We start from the raw sequence: 11,789 nt of genomic DNA on the forward strand, positions 1-11,789 counted from the left end.
TCTCTCTCTCTCTCTCTCTCTCTCTCTCTCTCTCTCTCTCTCTCTCTCTCTCTCTCTCATAGGAACACACGAGGGAACTTCGCATGGAAGGCAGCAACATCCACGATTTAACCTGGAACGACGCGAACGAAACATCTTCCTCGTCGATGCACACGGACCATTAAAGCTTATAATCCCACCAACGAAATCTCTCACGACTTTTTTCCGCTTTAGAAAAAAAAAGTGTTGTTCACGCTTTTTGCGATCAAGCATAAAAAAAAAAAACGTTTACATATTCGACTTGGGAGTCTCCCTTTCTCTCCCGTTCATAATTTTTCTTTTTTTCTTATTTCTTTTCCAACGTTTTTAACACGATTATGCGACAGACACCACTTTGCCTTCGTTACATTCTTCCACTACTCAAAGGTTAATTCTGTCTTTTGCCTATTTTCTTTCTATCCTTTTTTTTTTTTCCATTTTTCTATCTTTTTTTTTTATCCTCTTTTCCCAGAACAACGATAAGAGACGATACAACACAGGCACCCAAGAGACGAGCTCTTTCCAAGAGGAGAGCTTCCCAACAACCGTTCTCTACGATAAGTAAGTCGAGTAGTAACCGGAATTTCTTACGATAAGTAACGGATTGGCCTGAGAATGTAGGGAAAAGGGATGAGAGAGAAATAAGCGATAACGACATTGGCATCACAAATATATACGTATATATAGATTATTCCAGCTGAAAGAAACCATCTAAATATTTTCTTTTCTTTTTTAATGATATGAAAAGGATTATAAGACATACTTTGATTGGTTTCGAAAAGAAATATATTTTATGGTAAACCTATTTTCTTTTAAATCTCATTTTATACGGGATTTGCTACGACTAGTAAAAATATATTTAATAATATCTATTAAATACGATGACGTTCTAATGATATTGAACAACAAAAATGTGATAAAATTGTAAGACAAACTAGCCTCTTATAAAGTATAGTATATTATTTGTAAGAGAAAAGGAAGAGAAGAAAAAACAATTTATTTTATGATAAGGTTTTCCGAAATTATTATTTTTAATAATAATAATAATTATATTTTCAAAAAATGTTTGACACGTTCCATTGATTGCGAATGGTTAAACAAGCAAGTAAACATATTCTTGCAGTTATTCTGGTCTAGTATAAAGAAAATAAAAGAGTACTGTTAGTATCGGATATATTAAGAGTGCGAGGAAACGCGAATATTATTCTTTGCATGAAGGCATTTCTATTTTAGCTGGTTGGAACAAGGTAAATAATCTGGAGAACATAGTTAAGAAAATAATCGTAGATATACACATACCTACATACATACATATATATATATATATATACAAATGTATGCATAAAATTGTAGATACCAACGTGTGCAACAGAGATAGATATGCATACATATACATAGTAACGGTGGTTTTAATCCATGGTATATTTTCTTTTGACGTAACGTTTTTAAGAATACACACGCAACGATAAGTTAATAATTTCTGAGTTTAAACTAACTCGAATAATACTTAATATTAATATATGAGAAGAGAGAGTAAAATATGTATATACCAAGGTGAAAATGTCATTTTCATTGTCTTTTTCGTTGAAAGCTATCGCAGTGCACATATTTCGTAGGAAACCATTACAAGTATGCGGCAACAATTCATAATAACACGTTTTCCACTTTCGTTCCGACCGTCCTTCGCATCGTCAGCCACCACCACCACCACCACCACCATCTCTTTACCCTCTTAGCACCCTTCTAACCCATCTTGACTTCTACCCTTTCCTCACACTCTTATTCCTAGTCACAGCTAAATGTTATTACTTCGGCCCGTTAAAGATAATTCCTATCTCTCTTTCTCGTTTGTTCTTTCTGTTCAAGGAATTCAACTTCGTTTAGTTTCACAGTTTAAATGGGTAAATTCATTAAATACGTTCGAATTCGACGAGAAAGAAAAATGAAAAAGGAAAACAAGAAAAAGAATTACTAATAAAGAGAATTACAATCTGTGCGAATATTTAAATCCCGTCGTTAATTCGTTCTAATAATCACATTTCGAATAACATTTAACATTCTTTTAGAAATAGAGAAATAATAATTATTGTCATATTTATTTTTATAACAGATATAATAATGATATTTACGATCTCTATCCTATTATGGTATACCATAGGATTCATATTTATTTCTATTAAATTATTGTCAAAAATTTGTCTACGTTGTAATATGTCATACGTTTATAAGAATCAACTTGTCCTATATTACAAAGACGATTACACGTTTAATATAATGTAAAACGTTATTTAAAATACTATTATACTTATTATTATTGTCATAAGTCTTTCAATCATTGAGAAAGAAACAGAGAGAGAAAAAAAAAAGGAGAAAAAAAATATACTTCATATCTAGGCAACGCAAGAAAGAAAACTGGCATAGCAGAACACCGTAGAAATTATAGAGCATCCTTGATGAACTATGACTGGGAGAAATAATTAACGCAGTCGCGTCGGTTAACCCGTACGACAACTACCCTGTACACCTACCTCACCTCTGCCGCGTACGACTAATTATTGCACTTCTGACAATTACTTTCATAATTCGAGCTCGTCCCACTTGCCGGCGTACTTTTGATAATAATTATACTCGCGCTCTGTTGTTTCCGTCTCATTTTTTTTTCCTTTTCCTTTCCTTTTTTTTTTGCCTTCTTTACTTCTATTTCTCTCTCTCTTTCTCACTCTCTCTCTCTCTCGCTTTTATTCTTTTTTCTTTTTTTTTTTTACCTTTCTCCCGCGAGATAGTAGTACAGCTAATTTTTTTCTTCCGTAGACCACCCGAGCTGCTCACGTAATAATATTCCAAAGGGGTGAGGAGACGTAGTAACGAACTACAATTTCGAGATTTCTTTCCTCCTTTTTTCGTTTTGTTTTTCTACCTCTTTAACCGCCCCACCACCCTCAATGCCAAGTGGAAATATATACGTAATAATTTTTTTTTATAAATCTCACGAGAAAAGAAACGAAACAGGCAAATAATTCGTATCGCAAGAATTTCGGTTGATCCTTCTTGGCCCCCTCCCCCTCCCTCTCTTCCATACGAATAGTTATCGATATTGAAAAGAGGATATACTAGATTGAAACAAAACAAAATCTCATGATTAATCGTTTAACAACGATTTTTTTCTCGATCGAACGTAAACCCGACGAATTATAATCATCCGAAAAGTAAGATCATTAATAATTCTGAAAGAATTATTCGATTGGAATTCCAAATGATAGGAGGTAAACTCTTCGGTCCCTTCCCATCCCTCCTCCTTCTCCTCCTCCTCCCCGATCGGAAAAACCAGGAGACGAAATCGAAGCAGGTTAAAGTTCGATATAAATCAGACCGATTCTATGCCTTCTTTCAATTTTTTTTTCTTTTTCTAGCTCACACCATCTTAGCCGGATGCTGTGCTCCGCAGTATCTTCGACTCTCCCTCCCCCCCTTTCTATTCCCTTTCCTTGCCTTTTCTCTCTTTCTATCTATCTATCTATCTTTCTCTCTCTTACTAGATATCTGTCTATATACTTCTCTTTCACTCTTTCTATCTGTCTATCTGTCTATCTACCTCTCTTCCACTCTTTCTGTCCGTCTATTTACTTCCCTCTCTCTCTTTCTCTCTCTCTCTCTCTCTCTCTCTCTTTCTCTGTTTCTGTCCATACACCTCTCTTTCACTGTTTTTATCTGTCTATTTATTTTTCTCTCTCTTTCTTACTAGCCATCTATCTATCTACCTCTCTCTCACTCTTTTTGTCTGCCTATTTACTTCTAACTCTCTCTTTCTCTCTCTCTCTCTCTCTTACTAACTATCTGTCTATCTACCTCTCTTTCACTCTTTCTATCTTTCTATTTACTTCCTTCTCTCTGTGTTTCTGACCATACACATCTCTTTCTGTGTTTCTATTTTTCTCTCTGTTTCTGTCTATCCAGCCATCTACCATTCTCTCTCTCTCTCTCTCTTTCTCTCTTTCTGTGTCTTTCATTTTGTATTTTCGACTCTTTCCATCCTCTTATCCTTTGGTTCTTTCCGTCTCGTTTTCTTTTTCGTTCTCCACTCGGACACGTAATTACAAATCTTAGGTGGAAAAATTTGCAGTGCTCGCAGTAGGTACAACAAAAACAACAACATTGGCTGTACCTGCTGACCCAACCCTCGAAAATAAAAGCGAGGTCTTATGTAAGAAATCCTTTCCAACATTCTAGTTTTCATTTTCTTTCTTACTTTCTATACTATCACTGTCCTTATTTATTTCCCAGACGTTTCTTCGTAAAAAGGATGGAAGGATCTTTAGTTGGGTAAAAAAGCTTTTTGTGTTTACACACGGTAAGATAAAGAGAATCGGTGGTGTTTCAACGTAACTAGTTGGAACAGTTTATCGACGGAATGATTCTCATTAGTTTCATATTGTAATATTTTATTATTATTATTTTCTTTTCCATAATTCTTCGTTCACTTCGAAAATAATAATGTACTTTTATAATAATTTATTGTAGTTGCGTTTTTAATGACATAATACGTAACCTTTATGTTTATTAATTTATCGAAAATTTGTTTCTTTAGTACGTTTAATAAAATATTTAATAAATGTTTTCATTGATCCAGGATGTATGTAGGTATTTAATAACTAATAAAATATGATGGAGTTTCGTGCGATCGTTGGTTGAAATTTTCGAATGACTAACTACCTTATTTTGTTTGCATACGTCTTTCGTATTGCAACTTTTACAGTTTATGTTACACATTATGAAATATGTTGGTAATATTTAATATTATCGAGTTGTCCCAGTTATATCATTTACCTGCAGATATTTCGTTTTATTTTATTTGACGATTCGTACTTATACTTCGTATGTGTACACACATTTGAAAAAGAAAAATTCATTTAAAATAGGTCAATATTAATTTATATTTTATTTTATTTCGACGGATATAAAGTTACTTAATAATCTTTTTTATTCTTTTCTTCTTTTTCAAATGTACTCTTTTAGAAAATAATTTGTTAGAAGAATTACGTAACAATGAATTATCAAATTAATTAAACTAATATCTCTCGGAATCGAATAAATTCAAGAATATTTAATGTAGTAATAATTATTGTCCAACCCGTATAAATATAACTGTACAGTATAATCAACGTTAATATCATTATACTCATCGTTGAACTGTGATTAATTTCAATTAAATTCTTCAGTAACCGTGATCCGAATATGTTAGGTAATTTAAGCGGGTCAACACGTTACATCTATCTCTAATCGTTCGATACTAATCGACAAAGTCACATGATGTTACACCTACATATATTATACATATATATTTATATTAAATATTTCTGATGGACAGCTACAAAATTGAATTTGCTTAACTCGTTGTTCCAATTCTACCACCAGTAGGTACATCCGGTATAATATTTATCACGTTAACTCTCTAAAAACATTAATAATTACATTTATAGAAGAAATAATATTAAATTAATGAGCAACGTTTAATATGTGAAAATGAGAAACGTATTATACATATGAAACATATGAAGGTATACGAATGTATATTGGGGAGGGGTGGGGGAGGGTGGAGGTTTAATGTAATTCTGCAATATTAATTCGTGCCCATTAATGTCACGTGCGACACGTACGACGAACTTTTGCCGTTCCTGCCGAATATTTTATCTATTTTCTATCAACGTGCGGTTGCATTAACGAAATTTACACTTTATTAACTTTAAGTTATTAAAGCACGGCCGAGTGTTGAGCAGCGTAATGATCCTATCGTGGTAAACGGACTGAGTAAACTTTGTAATTACGCTCTATAAACGACGTAATTACTATTTTATAAACACACACATACATACACATACAAACAGATATTTACAGAGTACAATCATATAATAATGTGACAGTTCATAGACAACACGGTAATCAAATATATCATAACGATTTCGTTAACGACAAAGTAAAAGTATATCCACGGTTTTAAGTTACAACGTTGTTCAAGTTACATCATTACAATCGTTATAACGTTGTAAATCCTTTATTATACGTTCGCGAATACATTATTTCTAACAAGCAGTAATTTGTTATAAGTAACGTAATTTAAAAGATCACATATTTGTGTTTTATTTCGATCTCGAAATGTACATTTTGTGAAATATTTGCTTCAGTTGTCACGCGTGGGGTTGTTGCATGTTTCATACTTTTTTTTTAATCCATATCTCTCTTAAATAGAAACAGGAAATAAGTGGTGACGTTTGTTTTTAAACACAGAGAAACCTGGAGAAACATTTTATTACGAAAAGACGACCTATTTTAAAATATAAAATATCAAATCAAAGTTTTATATAAATAGTAATATATATTGCTCGCGTATATAACAAATGAAAAATGAATAATATAATTAAATATTTTCTCGGAGTCTATAGTTGACTTTGTGTTCGAACGATTTTTTTAATGAAAAAAAAAACAAATACTCTTATATACAAAACTAGAAAAAAAAAGATAGATAACGAAGAACGTTTACAATTGCACGTATCATTTTAATATAATATAATATAATAGAGAAAATAACAAACAAATGCAGGCAATGACGCGCGAGCGCGCGCGTTAATTCAAATATTGTTTTCCAATAAAAAGAAAAAAGAAAAAAAAAGAAAAAACTTTAATCCAGATAAGGTGGCGTTAATGCGACTACAATCGTGAGAAGGAATTCCGGCTGATTTACTTATCGATTACGAGAAGTTTATCGGAGAGAGGAAGGTATTTCGTGTAAAAAGGAAAATATAACTAAAGGAAAGCAGACTATCTCTTTAGGAATTCGAAATCGCGATAATCCTCGTTGAACTTCCATGGTGAATTTATTAAATTGAATCCCTCCGAGCGAATTAATTACTAGATTCCATGTCTTCCTTCTCAAAGCTTTCCGTCGTTCGAACGTAACAAGTTTTTTTTTCTTTTTTTGTTGTTTTTTTTGGGGGGGGAGGAGGGGAGAAATACCGAATCGACGAAATTTAAAAATAGCGAGTAACGCGAGAAATAAAAATATAAATGAAAATAAAAAGAAAAATATAAATAATATATTATATAATACGTACACACACACGTGTTCGAATAAAAATACTTTTATATTTTTTTTTCTATATATGCACTTTGTATGTTCCACACTCAACTTATCGATCAAATTAATAATTTTCTTGTAAACAAACTGTTAGATTATTATGAATATAATTACTATTATTTAACGTCGAAAAGCTACGTGAAGCTTTGCACGGCCCCGTGGTATATAATAAGTTTAATGTAGAACCGAAATAATATTAAGGCAGTTATTACTACAGTAATGAGCTCGTTGATTACGTTCAACTAATCGAGTTATTCTCTTCGTTTGCCTAACGGAATTCACTAGACGAATTTACTTTACGTTGCTTTCAACAAAATCGTAACATTTACGAGGAGGAGGAGGAGGAGGAAGAGGAGGAGGAAAAAAGAAGGGAAAATAACAGACATAACAATCCGTTCTTTTTTTTTTTTCTTTTTTCCTTTTTCCTTTTTTTTTGCGCATGTATAATAAATAGAATTTTTTTTAACGTTGTAGGTGGTAGTAGTAGTAGTAGTCGTCGTCATCGATGACCGGCACTCGATTTGTTTTCATTTCACTCCAAATGTTTGTAACGTTTGTTTCGTAATATTTATAAAAAAAAAAGAAAAAAAAATAACAATCAACAATAGCACCAACAGAAAGGTAAAAAGTGCTCGTAGTATATATTCTTCTATGAATATAATTTTTTTTTATTTTTCTCTCCTATTGTATATTTTTTTAATGAAGAAAAACATTACTTTCGCTCTCCCCCTATAACACCCCTTTCCAACCACCTCTCTCTCTCTCTATCTTTTTTTATCGTTATTATTATTACACATATCTTAACTTTAAATAACAATAAAAAATTTATAAATAAATAATACTTCGCAGAAAAATAAATATATTTGCAATAAAGAACAGAATGTTTTCTTTGAAAAAAAAAAAAAAAAATAAAAAACAAATACAAAAAGATATTAGATATAATAAATAAGGATTTATGTAATATAAATTCATGAGTGTTTAGTAAAAAAGAAATCTTAAGCAAAAAAGAAATATAAATATATGCTGCCGAAAAAAGATGAATAGTAAAGTCATCTTTATTTACGGGGAGGGAGGGGTGAAGAAAAACTCGAAGAATTTACCCTACTCTCGGCTGACAGTATTCTATCGATCTGATAAAAATTTCTTTTCTTTTTTTTCTTCTAAAAAAGAGACGAATCGAAAGCTCGATTTTATTCGACGTTCGCTAATTACGACGGTGAAAATGATCGTAGAATTGTAGGTAATAGAGATCGGAACTGAGAAAGAGAGAGAGAGAGAGAAAGAGAGGGATAAAGATAGAGAGAAGGAAAAAAAAGGGAAACGACCAGTTTTCGTTCTTCCGCTCGAAGGGTTCACCCTTCGATCTATTCGAATCTAAAAAGTCTATCTTTTAAAATGGACCTTACCCTACACCTTCACTTCTAACTCGTCTAGTAATTTCTACGATCTGCCATAGTAATCTATATCTTTCTTTCCGATCATTCTCTTTTCCCCCCACACCATCGAGTTACATCCCCGGTATTAATTTCACCGATCATTTCGTCACCCATTTTTTTTCTTCTTCTTTTTTTTTTTTTTATCTCTTTTAACGATCCATCGACTTTATAATTCGCATCATTTCTATCCTAGACCATAATTGCGTGACATTAACTATAATATCACGTTGGAACGTGTCGACAATGTAAACTCGCGAAACGATGAATGAATTTTAATTCGTTGGGAGGGGGGGAATGGGGTGTCAGACGAGGAAATGGGGGGAAAAGAGAATCGACTCTGATGTAAGCATAATTATTAATCATTACTTTTAACGTATTTCTTTTGTGTTTTCTTTTTCTTTTTTCCTATCGTTTTATAATCATTTTTATTTTCATCGCGTAGTATCATTGTTGTTTACTTCGATTAGAATTGTTTATTCGAATTCAATGCCTACCAAGCTATAAAATACAGCTTCATATTCGCTGATATAAATTGAATGGCGAAAATGAAAGAGGAGGAAGAGAAAGAAGAGGATGGGGGGTGTCTATAAGGAAAGAGTTTGGAAGAAGAGTAGGAAGAGAACAAAAGAGCAGGAAGCTTGCTTTCATTGTTCGTTGAATACTGTACGGTGCCTTCATTAAAACGATATGAGAAACTTATATTACTCTCGAGAAAGTGATCTTAGGAGGAAAGAAAACTTTGCCTCTCATTTACGTTGAAATCTCGCGAAGAGAAAGCTTTTTCGCGAAAAAAAATCTATGTAAAGGAAGAGAATGACTTGTTAACTAGCAAATCAAAAATACATTCGAAATAAATTTCAAAAGTTCAAAAATATATATATATATATATATATATATATATATATTGTACGTAACCCTTGTTGTGTATTTTACCGGATGAATCGACCAAATGAATGCAACATTTTAATTAGACCAGTAATTTGCGTTGTAATGCTTGCGCGAAAGTGTTATTTGTTTTGATTAAAATTAAAATTGCTAGCTCGGAAGCACGGTATATATAGCGTTTCGCTTCATTTGTTAACGTTTCATTATGACACGTGGTGTGTGTCCAGTCTGTCATTGCAGATGATACGCGGCTAGTTTCCCCGTGAAACGTTTTGTTACAAATAAAAATAAAATAAGAAGGGAAAAAAAGAGAAAGAGAGAGAGAGATACATAATTAAGAACAAATTTCTTATATAAATAATATTCACATTAATTAATCACACGTACAACACTTAACCGTTGTATAATTTTTACTCATATTACATTATTTATCAATTTTTTACTAAAAAATATTGCGTATTTCTCATTTTAGTTTTTTTCCCGACCATTATCGAACGTAACAGTATCTATATCGTGATAAAGGAAAAAAAAAATCTCTCCCGATAGATATTCTCGCGTATATTCTCTTAACCACACACGTCTATGTTTAGTACACCCTTATTACGTAGCCTTAATCAGAATATTACAGCTTACGCTCCAATTGTTGTTGGAAAATCGATTTTCTAAATATAATATAATCTTAAACAATCGGTCGACTCAAATCATTTATTTTATGCAATATCTCTCGCCATCTTTTATAGAATTATTTTCTCTGCTCTATTGTATTTTTTGAAAAGACTTATGTTAGAGAGTGAAAGAGAGATAGGGATTGTTAGAGTGGCTGTGTGCTGCTGGTGGTGACTTTTCTCTCTCGCAAATATTCTTTCTTTTTTTCTTTTTTTTCCTTCCTCCCCCTCCCTCTCCCTCCTTTCTCTATCTATCTCTCTATTTCTTTCAGGACACCAGACGGAAAATCCTTCAGCCGGAATTCTTCGATCGACTCCCCCCCCCCACTTTCCACTTTCCTTCTTTTTCGTGAACGACGAACGACCGAGGTACCACGACCACGACTGTTCCCCCTCCCCCCACCCCAAACTCCCGTCAGCCCCACCCACCTACCAAGTTGAATCCTAGTTTATATCTTGCGATATAAAGTGGCCAACCCAAGGATGAGTGGACTTCTGACTCGGCGAATATCCATTGTCCGTGCCGTTAGAATTTCGCCATTGTTCAGGCTGACGCGAACAGAAGGATTCTCTCCAGGTAAGGGAAAATAGCACGTATATTTGGAACTGTCTAGTGGCGCTAGGTCCACGTGGATCACGAGCCATCTCCACGTGCACAAGCACAAGCACAAGCGTACAACCGAGAGGGAACACATAGCGTAGATTCTACTCGAGGATTGAGGATTACATTGTTGGCTTCTCACCCTGCGTGAAAATGTGCCTGATACATACCCTACTACTCTTCTATCCAGCCCATGTGCTTGGGGATGTGACTGTGAAAGAGAAACTGAGAGAAAGAGAGACTGCTGGACTGTATTACGTGACCAGCAAACCAATCCGACTATCTCTCTTCTTATTCTTATTCTTTTTCTTTTTTGTCCTTTTTATTTTCAACTCCTTTTCTTTACCCTTTTATTAGATTTTTCTTTCTTACACACAGTCGTGTCTATATATATATATATATATATATATATTAAATTTATCTTCCATTCTCTTCTTACCTTTTAACATTCAAATCTTTTTATTGTTAAACGTTTTTACTTTTGCACGTAGTTCTTAATCAGATTAAAATTCGATTTATTATCTTGTTGGACGAGTTAGTTAAATAACAACTTACCACCTAGTAGAAAAAGACCACAGGCTACCAAGGTTCTATGATCCGAGTAACAATGGCCGATAAGTGCGAAAATGGTACCAGCGAGAATCAAGACAACGGCTATCACTTGAAACGGTGCCGAGATTCTGAAACATAATATATATCATGGTAATGTAAAAAAAATGGGTAGAAAATGTTTTCTTAAATCTAATGTCTTAAGGGGTTACATGGGTTTGGGACTTTCAAAAAAATTATTTTTTTTTTTTGTTTTTTTTTTTTAAATTCTACAACTCATCTAGAATATTGTATTCAATTTTGAAGTCGATAGGAGTAGTAGTTTTAAAGATAGAGCCTTGGGAAGTTCTACTCTTTAATGGCTCTTATACCAGCACTCAAATCTTTAAATGCGTTTTTCTCAAAACGCTTTTTCTAAAGTCGGTTGTCAAGATTTCTCGAAAACTATTTAACCGATTTTGATGAAATTTACTACACGTCTTCGTGATACTATTGACAAGGACTTG

At 33.1% G+C, this 11,789-nt stretch overlaps 1 protein-coding gene across 4 annotated transcripts in view; it reads right to left on the reverse strand.

Moving 5' to 3' along the window:
• The window catches only part of LOC106793703, a 185,072-nt gene that overhangs the window by 37,387 nt on the left and 135,896 nt on the right, over positions 1 to 11,789 (reverse strand). For all 4 annotated transcript variants that reach the window (XM_014760850.1, XM_014760847.1, XM_014760848.1 and 1 more), the window contains one exon: positions 11,290 to 11,414. In XM_014760850.1, the coding sequence (XP_014616336.1) occupies positions 11,290 to 11,414 (125 nt within the window). The remainder of the gene's footprint in view (positions 1 to 11,289; positions 11,415 to 11,789) is intronic.

Source organism: Polistes canadensis, unplaced genomic scaffold (genome assembly GCF_001313835.1).
Source record: "Polistes canadensis isolate GaletaPanama2010 unplaced genomic scaffold, ASM131383v1 scaffold_17, whole genome shotgun sequence".
Taxonomy (NCBI): domain Eukaryota; kingdom Metazoa; phylum Arthropoda; class Insecta; order Hymenoptera; family Vespidae; genus Polistes; species Polistes canadensis.